This window comes from Ursus americanus, chromosome 28 (genome assembly GCF_024610735.1).
Source record: "Ursus americanus isolate L20-20 chromosome 28, mUrsAme1.1.p, whole genome shotgun sequence".
Taxonomy (NCBI): Eukaryota; Metazoa; Chordata; class Mammalia; order Carnivora; family Ursidae; genus Ursus; species Ursus americanus.
The window spans coordinates 29,401,193-29,414,434 of NC_142154.1; the positions used below are offsets into that span (position 1 = coordinate 29,401,193).

General features: G+C 55.8%; 1 protein-coding gene across 2 annotated transcripts; it reads left to right on the forward strand.

Annotated features, from left to right (window-relative positions):
- The first annotated feature begins 355 nt into the window (after positions 1 to 355).
- Positions 356 to 12,295, forward strand: CYP11A1 (cytochrome P450 family 11 subfamily A member 1). 2 transcript variants are annotated; one of them, XM_045795218.2, is made up of 9 exons: positions 356 to 674; positions 3,750 to 3,905; positions 5,485 to 5,684; positions 6,558 to 6,761; positions 7,416 to 7,573; positions 10,234 to 10,400; positions 10,641 to 10,719; positions 11,250 to 11,447; positions 11,909 to 12,295. In XM_045795218.2, exons 1-9 carry the CDS (start codon positions 406 to 408, stop codon positions 12,038 to 12,040), a joined length of 1,563 nt encoding a protein of 520 aa, XP_045651174.2. In that variant the 5' UTR covers positions 356 to 405; the 3' UTR covers positions 12,041 to 12,295. The 2 variants fall into 2 exon arrangements, with proteins under 2 accessions (XP_045651174.2, XP_087712921.1); XM_087856795.1 differs by lacking the exon at positions 3,750 to 3,905.
- Positions 12,296 to 13,242: the final 947 nt, after the last annotated feature.

A 13,242-nucleotide genomic window follows, 5' to 3' on the forward strand; every position in this document is an offset into this window, starting at 1 on the left:
AAAGCACCTCCAACCCCAAGTTGTCCACATGTCCTGGGAGTTGTCTGCCAGTGGCTGGGTCCCAATGCAGGGGGCAGCAGGAGGCCCCAGCAGAAGAAAGGCACAAACCTGGCCATTTCAGGGGCCTGCTGAGGCTGTGAGTGAGGACAGAGACAGGGAGGTCTCCTTGTGCCTTGGGAAGCCTCTCTGGCTGCAGAAATCCCAGACTGAGCCTTGGCACCCCAAGTCTGGGAGGGGCTGTGTGTGGGCTGGAGCCAATAGGAGATGGAGGGAGGCTGACCGCTTTGTCAGCTCGCTTAGCCTTGAGCTGGTGCTTATAAGCTGGACCACAGGGGCCCAGGGCCGGAGTCACCCTGGCAGGCCCGCTGCTGTGAGAGCAGGGACTGTAGCCACCGTGGGGACAGCATGCTGGCCAAGGGGCTTCCTCTTCGCTCAGTCCTGGTCAAAGGCAGCCAGACCTTCCTGAGCACCATGTGGGAGGGTCCGGGTCATCCCAGGGCGCCCACCGGGGAAGGGGCCAGTATCTCCACTCAGATTCCTCGCCCCTTCAGTGAGATCCCCACCCCTGGAAACAATGGCTGGCTAAATCTATACAATTTCTGGAGGGAGATGGGCTCACAGAAAATCCACTACCACCAGGTCCAGAACTTCCAGAAGTATGGCCCCATTTATAGGTAAGCCTGGCAGTGTGGGGCTGGTGGGATAGGGAGGTACAGGGGCCTGGGAAGCCTTGCTGGACTCCCCTTCCCCAGAAGTTCTGTCTGCCACTCCAGACTCTTGTCTACTTTTCTTTTTGGGGGGGGGTAGGGGCAGAGGGAGAGGGAGAATCTTAAGCAGGCTCCACGCATCCAGCACGGTGCCTGAGGCAGGGCTCGATCTCACGACCCTGAGATCATGACCTGAACCGAAATCAAGAGTCGGGTGCTTAACTGACTGCGCCACCCAGGTGACCTACTTCTGACTTCATTTCTTCCATGCCTGAGGATGGTGGCAGAAGGGAGACGGCTTCCCAGACAGTGGGTTCTGTTCCCAGCCCTGAGGCTTCCACGCTGCTCAGGTCCTACGCTCTTTGAAACTTCCCTGGGGGGAAGTGGTAAGAGGACAAGCTCTGGTAACCGCCTCCCTACAGTTGATTCCTCAGAGCTGTCATCCGCATTGTCGGAGGCGACGGAAGCTCAGAGGGGTGAGCCTTCTTGCCCTGGTCGCCCAGCTAGATCCCTGTCCCGCTGGGATGCTGGCCTCACCCCTCAGCCCTGTGCAAATCGGGAGCAGCTGATTCTGTCCCCTCCGCTTGGCCTGGCTAGAGCTCCTGGTCTCCAAGCATCTGCCTTGGTTTCTGCCAGGAGGAAGGGTCTTTGGGCTTTTAGCCTCTGAACGGGGTGGGGTCTGAGAGCTACACTTGTTCTGGTTTGACAGTTTCTGAGGTGCATAGCCTTCAAGCCACACCTGGCTTCTGTTCTGAGCGGATACTTAAGGGGGATAGGGGGCGGTGGAGGTGCCAGTTGGGAGCAGGGAGGGGACACCGGGAGGGAAAGTGCATTTTACTTTAAGTGAAAGGGTCAAGGTGGGGAAAGGGCATTGATAGGATATGTTGGCCAGCTTGGTGGTGGGCTTGGGGCGGGAGGGCAGGCATCTTTGCGTAGGGGTCCCACTGCTCATTCGTCAGGTTCCTTCCTCCCCCTCCCATAAGCCCTTTTGAAGTCCAAGGTGCCTTTCCTACAGCTCGTTGGAAGCAGGGAGCCCCCGGGCTGAGTGCCAGGTTTGGGAAATGTTGCTCCTCATTTCGGGGAGATGGCTCCTTCCCTCCTCCTCTTCCCCTGCTTCCTCTCCCTCTGGGAGGAACGCCCTCTTTTACCAAGCCCCTTTCTGTTTCCTGAGTCACCATCATCAGAGCCTCTCGACACGTCCTTGAATCTGACGTTACTACTCACGCTTTACAGATAGAGAAACTGAAGTCAGGAAGGAGAAGGGTCTTGTCAAGTTCACACAGCTCAACAGGGCAAAACCGGGGCTACCTTTGGAACCCCAATTGTCTGACTCCTAGCTCGGTGTTAGCGTTCTGTTCTAACTTAAGGCCCGGAAATGATAAACTTCTGAGTACATGTGATTAAACAATTCAGAAAATACAGGCAGGCACAAATGGAAATTGCAATCAGATACAATCTCAGTGTTGATAATATTTATGTAGCATTAAGAATGTGAATATATTATGTATGCTATTTGGTGGGGGTCCTACAACAACATCTGGATGACTTCTTTCCTCTTTTCCCTCTTTAATATGATTTGAAAAGGCAGCATGGTGGGGGCGCCTGGGTGGCACAGCGGTTAAGCATCTGCCTTCAGCTCAGGGCGTGATCCTGGCGTTCTGGGATCGAGCCCCACATCAGGCTCCTCTGCTATGAGCCTGCTTCTTCCTCTCCCACTCCCCCTGCTTGTGTTCCCTCTCTCACTGGCTGTCTCTATCTCTGTCAAATAAATAAATAAAAAATCTTGAAAAGGTAGCATGGTGGTCCGTAGCGTGGATAAGCCATTTGATTGAAGCCAGTTCTGTAAAGTGGACATCAAGCCCTCTCTGGGATATTTTGCTATTAGACACGATGCTTATCCATCTGGCATCATTGTCACGCATCAGATCACTGCCTTGGGCTAGATTCCCAGAGTTGGAATTGGTAATAATAATAGCAGTTCAAGGATTTTACTGAGCTGGGGTGGGGGGATGGAGATAGCGGTGTGAGGACACTTGGAAAAACACTGAGGGGATTTTCTGGGAGGCCACGGACAAAGCTCAAGAAGACTTGGGAAGGCAGGATGGGGCTTAACGCCTCAGTGGTTAAAGAGCCCTTTCCCTTTCCCCTCCCCTTCACTCCCCTCCCTTTCCCTCCCCTCCCCTCCCCTCCCCTCTCCTTTCCTCCCCCCCTCCTCCCCTCCCCTCTTTCTTCCTCCCTCCCTCCTTTTGAGGAAGGAGGAGGGGAGACAACTTGGCTTATACCTGTATATTTTTATATTTTGCCTTATACTGTATCTTGAATTTACTTTCTTATGCATGAGAGTGGACTTTTCTGCAGTTTCCCCCAGAGACCGCCTACAAATGCTTTGTGACATATTATCTGCGCTTGGTGCTTGAGGCCTAATGTTTTACCTGTGGTTTTGTTTGAATAGAGACAAAGTGCTCTGCTGGAATCCAAGGAGAGGCAGGGTGGCCACTCCCAGCCTTTCAATCCTAAAGCCTAGAAGCGTCTGGCTGGCCAGGTGTCCCGACTGCCCACGTAGCAGGCCACACTGAGTCACTCCAGTGGTGACATGACCATGCTGTTCCTGAGCTCTGCAGTGGGTGCGATGGGGGGAGGGAGCTGAGGGTGTGGAAGAGCGTGGGAGCAAGGACTTGAAGGTCCTGGGGACATGCCCTTGTATGGCAGCCGCTACTGTGACCATGAGCATAGAGCTGTCACTTATAGAATGCCTAATAGGAGTCACATGTCTAGACTTTATCATCTTGTCCTTCAGCGCCCCTGTGAGACAGGTACTGTATCCCTATTTTATAAAAAAGGAAACTGGGACTCAGAGAGGGTGAGCGCCTTGCCTCAGGTCCCACAGCGAGGACGGTGTGGAATGGGATGCACTCCCAGGACTGCTTGCTCTGTGCTCTAGGCCCTGACGCCGTTATAGATGAGCTGAGACCCGTCCTGACTGCCCAGGGCCTGCTTGGCTTTCCTGGAATCCGCCATAGCCCGTCTCCTCCATTCCTCCAGGGAGAAGCTGGGCAGTGTGGAGTCGGTTTATATCATCGACCCCGAAGATGTGGCCCTTCTCTTTAAGTTCGAGGGTCCCACTCCAGAACGCTTTTGCATCCCGCCCTGGGTGGCCTATCACCAGTATTACCAGAGACCCCTCGGCGTCCTGTTGAAGTGAGTCCTGGGCCATCTCCCGGGGGGCTGGAGGGAGATGACAGAGAGCTGTGGCAGGGGCACGGCCGGGCCTTTCTGGCTGGCCCTCTAGGCAAATCCCAGGCATCTTCCTGTCCCCATAAAACAGCGGACAGGGAATTACTCTGCCAGCCTTCAGGAAGTGCTCAGGATGAAGATGGTAACGAGTAAATAAAGACCTAGAAAAGTTCTCCTTGATTGGTTCACTCATTAAGTCCCATCTTATTGAGCACCTACTATGTGCCAGGCTCTGGGGTACAGTGACAAGCAGGGCAGGGCCCCGCTACCGCGAGTCTACAGGGAGAAACGTAGACACACGACTTGTCTACAGTGAGAAATGCAGACAAGTCAGTGTATTTAAGTGTAATGGATGCCATATTCCACCAAATCGCTCATCAAAAATTTAAAATGTGCGTGTCAGGGATTGCTGAGGGTATAGAGACGAGAGCTCTCGTAGCTTGCTAGTGGGAGTGAACACTGGGGCCGCCATTTCAGAAAATGGCTGGACATTCCCTCCTGCCGTCGGATACTCACCTAGGTACAAGACAGCAGTTCTGCGCGCGGGGACGGACTCCACAAAGAATGGAGTCCGGAGGGGACAGGAGCTAGAGTGTTTGCAGCAGGGCTGTTCCTAACAGCCAAGCCCAGGAAACCAGCTAAGTGCCCAACGGGAGTGAGAGTGAGTGAGCAGGTACCCACACCAGTCAAAGTGGATGGACTCAGTGACCAGCCGCGATCCAGACAATACTTAGGAATATAAAACCGAGTAGAAAAACCAAATCATGACAACGTTTTTAAGAGTTTAAAACAAGTATACAGCTTTTAAGAGTATGCTTTGGAATAGCTATAGATCGGATAAAGCTATATACAAAGGCAAGCAAGGGGGTCGGGCTGGTGGTCCCCTTAGCCAGGGAGGCAGCAGGTGGGAGGACCGGGTGGGCGCATTTAAGTTACTGTCAAGTTCTAGTTTTCATGTTGCCTGGTGAGTCTGTGGTGACATCCTTATAAACAGGCAAAGCCCTCAAACTACAAAGAGGGCTTAGCATGGACCTACTTTCGAGTTGGGCTGTAAACTGAGGTTTACCCTTAACCAAGTTCAGGACACCTGTGGTCCTCCGCAGACGTCAGTAATGGGACCCGTTGGGGGAGCGGAGGAGGAGAGATCGGTCTGTTGTGTCTGTGCAGGGCCAGCAAAGGTGACGTAGGGAGAGAGGCGCTGAATGGCAGGAGCCGAGCATCAGCCAGGAGGAAGGGGAAGGCAGCCGGCAGTGAGGCAAACAGAAGAGGATTTGAAAGTTACTTAGAGGCTCTAAGAGTAGGAGTTCCTGGCCATAGGGTGGCAGAGGGAGTGGAGGAGGGGTGGGGGTTTTGTTCTCCCTCACCCTCTTTCTTCCTATCCCCTCCCCAGGCCAGGCAGCAGCTGGGAGGTGGGAGGCCCAGGGTGTTGGGGGTGGAAGTGAGCGAGGGGCTCTGAGCTGTGGCTCAGCCAAGTCAGCCCCTTCTGTGTTTGCCAGCTGTGGGGTCTGTGACCATCAGGGCCTGAGGGCCTGTGTTTTCTCAGGAAGTCAGGAGCTTGGAAGAAAGACCGGCTGGCCCTGAACCAGGAGGTGATGGCTCCAGAGGCCATAAAGAACTTCATCCCCCTGCTGGACCCAGTGTCTCAGGACTTCGTCAAAGTCCTGCAGAGGCGCATCAAGCAGCAGGGCTCTGGAAAGTTCTCAGGGGACATCAGTGATGACCTGTTTCGCTTCGCCTTTGAGTGTAAGGGGCTTATTATCTACCTGGCAATGGTCCTGCAGGTGGGAGAACACAGCCTCCTACCTTAAGACCCAGCATGGACTCTGAAGGAGCATTGGGGTTGGCTTCTGGGATGAGCTGCTGGACACAGCCTCTGCCTCTCTCTCGCCTGGGATGTTGACCTCCGAGGTCTGGGAGGGGAAGGGAGGGTTGGTTGGTTAATCTAAACTGGGCATTTGAGGATGCGTAGGAGTTTTACAGATAGGGTAAGGAGGTCAGGCAGTATGGGCAGAGGGAACAGTACATGCGAAGGCCTCGTGGCTTGATGGGGATCATGTGATCACCGCAGGAGCTTTGGGATGCCCAGAGTTTGGTATGCAATTAACATTCAAATTCCTGACCCAGCAGGCAGGACACACTTGGGGTGGTTGTGACTTCTTAGGTCTAGCCAGAGTGGGTCATGGATGGCTAACCAGGGATTTGTGTTCCCTAGTCTCCTGTCTGACCTCTTTCAGGAAATGGCCGATTTGTTCAGTTATGGATGAGAAATCTCTCTTGCCAGGAGGAAAGCCCAGAGGCTGCTTGGGGTGCTAGTGGAAGGGTGGGGGGAGCAGTTTCAACCCTCCCGGGTGCTTTCCCAGCTCTGCTGGAGACTCTGCTTCCCACCACGCTTTGTAGGGTCTTCCACATGCCCCTTTGAAGGACCTGAGTCGTTGCCAGAAGGCAGTTCTCCTCAGCCCTGCAATTTCAGCCTTTGGGGACTCAGGCCTCAGTTTCTTTACTGAAGGAGTCTGAGGTTGGGTGCGGGATATCCTATGTGTTGGTGGGGTGGGGTTCCTGGGAGCTGAGACCCTCAGATGGCCAGGTTGGAAGGGGCTCTTCTGCCTCCCTCTGCAGCCATCACCAACGTCATGTTCGGGGAGCGCCTGGGGATGCTGGAGGAAAGAGTGGACCCTGAGGCCCAGCGGTTCATCGATGCGGTCTACCAGATGTTCCACACCAGTGTCCCCATGCTCACCTTCCCCCCAGACCTGTTCCGTCTATTCAAGACCAAGACCTGGAAAGACCATGTGGCTGCATGGGATGTGATTTTCAATAAAGGTGAAGGCTGCATCCTGGGTAGCCAAGTCTAGGGGCCAGGAGAACCCTGTCTGCCTCAGAGGGTGGGAAACCCAGGCCTGGGGAGAGAGAGAGAAGTAAGAAGCCTCTGCCCTCTGGTGGGCAGGGAGGGGAGGTAGGGAGGCTCCAAAACCCCTGGCCATGGTGGGCTAAAGGCTGGCTGTTGGAGATGGTTAGATTTTTCTGGAGAAAGAGGATCAGAGACATTCCTCATATTCTTCAGAGGAGCCCAGGATCCCCAGAGGGTTCAGGACCAGTGCTTCAGACACCGCCGTGCTTGGTGACAGATTAGGACTTTGGTGGGAGAGATTGGTAAGGCAGGGTGCAGAAGGCTGATGGGGTATGGCGCTGACGCCAGACCTGGAGTCAAATCCACTTTGCCCCTGACACCCCAATGACCTTGGGCAAGTCACTACCCTCTAGGACTTCTATTTCCTTATCTGTAAAATGGGGAAGCCATCACTTACCCCCTGGAGCTGTGGTAGGAATTAGATGGCTGCGAAGGGTTTAGCAGAGAGTGTGTGCTCAGGAAAGAGGCCGCTAGAACGCTGAGCTCCTGAACCCCCAGTCCTCCGTCCTGCCTCTCAGCTTCCCTCCCACCTGCAGAGAGCTCACTTCTTTTCCCCTCCTGCACAGCCGAGATCTACACCCAGAACTTCTACTGGGACCTGAGGCACAAGAGAGACATCAACAATTACCCGGGCATCCTCCACCGCCTTCTAAAAAATAACAAGCTACTCTTTGAGGATGTCAAGGCCAATATCACGGAGATGTTGGCCGGGGGTGTGGACACGGTGAGGCGGTCCCCCGGCACATCCTGGCCCTTGTTGGGCCCTGGGCCCCTTCCCCGCCAGTCCACCTCGTCCCCTGGAACCCTACCCCCGTGGGGTGGGTCTCCCTTTCCTGGTTGCATTTCTTAAATCCTGATCTCCTGGAAGGGTGAGGTCACATCCGGCACCCACGGAGCATGCCTGGAGGCCGAGCCACCATTTTCTCTTTGCTTGTGAGAAGGGAGCGAGTAGGTGGTGGGGTTGTGCGTGGGGTCTGTAAGGGAGAAGCCCTCCCATCGCAGGTGGAGGACACAGCACACACTCGGTTCAGGAGGCAGGCAGACCTTCAGAAGAGCTGGGAGCCAGTGGAATTTGCCCCGGGGTCTCCTTGCTGTCTCCTATCCCCCCTTCCAGACCTCAGTCCCCCACGGCAGCCTCAGTGCCTGAAGGCCTGCTCTGTCGTGCCTCCCTCAGGTCCTCTCCACAGGCAGGACAGTACCCCAGAAACTTCTGGAATGTCAAAACGTCTCTGGCCTGCGTACCTCCCTTTTTCCAGTATCAGGCTGCTGTGAGAGTGAGGGTTAATGACGTAGTGTTTATTGGCTGGGATTCAGGCACTGAGACTACAAAGATGAATATGAGAGACCTCAAATGTCCCAAACGGCTCAGAGAGGAAGGGCATATTAGTGTGCTGGGGCTGTCAGAGCAAGGTGCCACACACCAGGTGGCTTAACAAACAGAAACTTGTTTTCTCACTGGGAGGGTTTCTTCTGAGGCCTCTCACGGCTTGTGGATGGCTGTCTTCTCCCTCTGTCTTCACGCGGTCTGTGGGCATGCCTGTGTCCTAATCTCGTCTTCTTATAAACATTCCAGTCCTACGAATTAGGGCCCATCCATAGGACCTCCCTCATTTTACCTTAGTTTGCTCCGTAAAGGGCCTTATCTTCTGATACAGTCCGTTGTGAGTTACTGGGGGGTTAGGACTCCAACATGTGAGCTTGGTGGGCCACGACTCATCCCGTGACAAGGAGGCAGCATGTGCACAGATGACACCACTGCGCGGTATAGGGCCGGACGGCCAGGCAAGTGCCCAGGACCAAGAGCGCTGAGAAGAGGGGAGAGGGAACGTGGCCTTGTAGGACAGGGAGAGGGCGCCGTACAGGAGCTGAAATTCAGCTTGTGTCTGGAGGCTGTTGGCGGGAGTAGAGAGGAGCCGGAGAGTTTCCGGACCAGGGAGAAGCCGCTGTCAAAGCCCCCGTGTTAATCTTCTTTCCTAGGTGTCATCTTTATGTTGTGCTGACAGAGGAGTGTTGGTCTATGGGACAGGCTGCAGACGAGCCTTTGAGCATATTTTAAACATTGTCAGTTATGTAGAAGACATCTCCCAAACAGCTCACCAGCACCAAAGCTGCCATCCTTAGGCAACATTTATGAAGCCTGTCCTCTATGGCAGGCAGGGGCCTAAGCTTTCACATGTACACTCATTGAGTATTCACAAACAACGCTGGGAGATACGTTACTGTTATCCCTCAGTTATAGATGAGGAAACTCGGGCACAGAGAGGTTAAGTCACTTAGTCAAGGTCACACAGCCAGGAACTTATTTGACTACTTTATTAAACAAATATCTCCTGAGTACCCACTCTGTGTCAGGTCTTGGAGGAAATAAGACAAATACACACGTTTGCTCCGAGCCTTAAAGAAAGAGTATGTCCTTGCTTCCTGGTTTGGGGAGGGGAATTCTAGAAAGAGGGAGTGGCACGAGGCAGATTTCTGGGCTTCAGTAGCCACGTGTAGCTCAGTGCAGCTCGAACATGAGGTGCATGTTGGAGAGAGGGGAGCAGTGGGGCTGGGAGCAGTAGGCCGGTGTTGGGGGGCCCCGGGGGTCAGGCATGAGCTTCTGGGGCCAGATAAGGGTTTTCAGCTGAGAGGTGACTACATGGCATTTTCCCCCGAGTGCTCCTGCTGGAAGAAAGAGAGTGTCTAAAGCTCCTGGATAAAAATATGATCCTTGGTAAGATGACATGTCCTGGCTGTAGGAGGGAGGGCGGCTTCAGCCTGGGTTCCCCCACTGAAGAATCTGGGGCCATGGGGCCTGGTGAGTGTTCCTCATACCTCCGGTGTAGGGCTCATGGTCACCGTCTCCGGCTAATACCGAGACGAGCTGGTCCGTCTCGGAACTCGCCGCACGCTAACTGCAACAGCGATGGGGAAACAGGGCTGGCCGTTCTGGTGTCAGTATCTTTGGGCCTTACTTTCTTTTATGCTCCCACAGGCAAGTGCTGAGGTTTGGGGAAGGTCTAGCGGGAGAGGGGTGGAGTGGTAGTCATTCGGGAGTACAACCGTTACAGAAGTAGGATTTGGCTTCCAAAGCCCGCTGGGAGTCCTCTGGAAGAAGGCACTGGCTGTATAGGTGACTCCACTGGCTGAGGAAACAGGTGGGCTCTGGTGACGTCAAGGACGAGGACAGGGACAAGGGCTGCCCCAGGCATTCCTGCGCAGGTGGTGAGGAAGGCTTTTTTGCACTTTGGCCTGTAGAACTGTGTTTTGCTTTGGCGGATGGTCGGCTCTGGATACAGGCACGAGGGTGGGAAGAGATTCTTGGAAATGAAAATTTAGCACGGGTTCAGAGGCTTCAGGAGTGACAGGTCCTCCCTGTCGTCCACACCGCCCACGCGCGGCCAGACGTCCGTGACTCTGCAGTGGCACCTGTACGAGATGGCGCGCAGCCTGAGAGTGCAGGAGATGCTGCGGGAGGAGGTCCTGGCCGCCCGGCGCCAGGCCCAGGGAAGCGTGAGCGCCATGCTGCAGCTGGTCCCGCTCCTCAAAGCCAGCATCAAGGAGACACTGAGGCAAGCCCGGCCCTCCTGTGCCTGCCCGCATCATCCCCCAGATCCCTGGGCAGGGCACAAGGGAGGGGATTGGTAGCAGGTGGCAAGAAGTCCCGGGAGACAGCTGGGAGTAGGGAGGGAGGAAGTACGAGTACGGGTCCTGTGTCCTGAATCCCCCCGGGGTGTGGTAGCTGGGGCTCAGATGCCGCGCGGGGTGTCCGGGCCTCAGGGCACCAGCGCCTCAATGCCTTGCTCTGGCAGACTCCACCCCATCTCCGTGACCCTGCAGAGATACCTTGAAAATGACTTGGTTCTTCGGAATTACATGATTCCCGCCAAGGTAGGTGCAGCCGGGCGGGGGGGGGGGGGTTGTTGGTGGTGTATTGCTGCCAGCTCTGCCAGACAGACAGAGGAGGCTGGGGGCGGACTGCAGTCCCACACAGACGGTGGCGATGGGGCTTTCTGGTCCCTCTGTCTTCCTGGAACTGGCTGGTGCGGTCCTTGGCAGCAGCAGTCCAAGTGTGAACGAAGGGCGGGGTCCTGAGCATAGCGGTGATGATCTCTGGAATGCTGCCGGAGCCTGGGGTTAGGAGGGAGGTGCCATGGGCTGCCTGGGTCTTGGGAGCCCTCTGCGGCCGAGCGAAGGGCAGGACAACTCCGGGGCCATCCCCGGCCTTGAGTCTTCGGTTATGGCCACTTGATGGGCGAGGCTCAGGGAGGGTTGGGGCCTTTTCAAGGTCACAGAGCAGGCAGCGTCCTGCGCTGGAAAGCTGCGCAGCCGGGCTGGGGGTGGGAACGGGGAGCTGAGTTATGCTCCAGGCTGTGAGTAGATGAGGCCTCTACTCAGGCCTCTGCCCACCTTGTCCCCAGACGTTGGTGCAGGTGTCCACCTATGCCATGGGCCAGGACCCCACCTTCTTCTTCAATCCGATCAAGTTTGACCCAACCCGATGGCTGGGTAAAGACAAGGACCTCATCCACTTCCGGAACCTGGGCTTTGGCTGGGGCGTGCGCCAGTGTGTGGGCCGGCGGATCGCTGAGCTCGAGATGACCCTCTTCCTCATCCACGTGAGTCCGGCCGGGGACATCAGGGCAGCCTGGGCGGGCCGTGGCCCGAATGAAGCACGGGCCCTCCTACTCCCATTTCTGTCTGGAGCCCAGGGAGTACAGGCCTGGGGACATCTGTCTCCCATGACTTGCCCTCCTCCTCCCCCACAATTTTGGGCTAATGTACTGTTGCCTCCTCTTTTGGGCTAATCTGCTTGTTACCCACTGGTGCCCCCTGGCCCTCTGTTCCCTCTACGTGGTGACAGGATGGGTATGGGGGGGGCAAGGTTTTGTAGAGCTAAGGGGACAAAGCCCTAGTGGTGCATTTTCAGGTACTGTGCCGGATAAATAGGAGCTGGCAGTTGACCCCTTAGATCTCCCTGAGTCACACGCGGCAGGTGACACCTATAGGTGAACAAGCCTGGCCCCGGGGGAGACAGCCCCTCCCCATCTCTCCCCTAAGCCCACCACCTCTTTCTCAGATTCTGGAGAACTTCAGAGTTGAAATGCAACATCTCAGTGATGTGGGCACCACATTCAACCTCATCCTGATGCCCGACAAGCCCATCTTCTTCACCTTCAGACCCTTCAACCAGGACCCACCCCAGGTGTGATTAGAGAGGGTGGACACTGCCTCCGCCACCCATCAAGCCAGCAGGGGTGCTGGAGGGAGGCCCGAAGGGTGGCACCCCTGGTGCTCTCTGCTCTTCAGTCCTCGGTCCCCCTCCCCTGCTCCTTTGGGACCGGCTCTGAGAAGAGAGAGCTGGTGCTCAGTGGTCAGCTGCCCAGCTCAGCCAGGGCACCCCTCTTTCCCGCCACCTCTTCCCCCTCTTCGCCTGCCCAGGGACGCAATAAATGGCTGAACTATGTGAAGTGTTTTCATTTCTATCTGACGCCCAAGGCACCCATCACTCCTGTGGAGATGCTCCCTGGCCTGGGTCAACAGTGGGATCTGAGCATGAACGGGGGGCCCGGGAAGTTGCACTTGAAGCCCTCCCTGCTGGAACAACCCCCTGCCCCCAAATACAGCAACGCAGGAGCCTGTAGGATCGACCTCCTTGCTGCCTGGGGTAGGGGTGAGGCAGAGCAGGTGGTGGGCTTGCCCTTGTGCGGGCAGCTACTAGAGCAGTAGGCAGAAGGGAACAGGCGGCCTGAGAGGTGTGGGCCAATCCTGGCCTCTGAGCAGGGCCACCTAACGGGAGTGAGGCTCTTGCTGGGCTCTGATTGGCTGAAGCTTGGGTGGGAGTTCCCTGTGGGGTCTTGAGGACTTCCTGCCAAGGCCCAGCTAGAGTTTTGGGGGAGGCTAGGGCTGAAGCCTGTGAGCGAGGGTCTGGTGTGAGGGGGCTGACCTAGAGAATAAGAGGCCAGCATGCTTTCTTTACCCCACCTGACCTTTCTCTGGGCTTCCCCGGGCCTCAGCTTCCTGTTCTAGGGGGATGTACCCACTTGTCCAAGCTCTGGGCAGTAGGCAAGAACACTGTGGCTGAGTTTTTGGTGCATTATTCGGACTGTTTGACACTGGTCCCAATTTCAGCCCTCTTAACCCCTTCTGAGTTCCGTAACTCCTGACCTGATCGGGTGCCTGATCCTTCCCGGCCCTCTGCTAGCCAGGTCTAAGTCCTGCAGGCAGACAGGGGAGCTATTCCTGCTCAGGACAACAGCCCTGCCATCTTGGTCTCTTCTGCCAGCATCTGCAGGCTCTGAGTCCGCTCTTGGAGCCTTTCTGCTTTTCCCTGCCATACAATCCTCTTTCTTGTCTTTCTCTCTCCTTCCCACTTCCTTTCTCTTCTCTGGGCCCGAGCTGTCTTTGACTCAG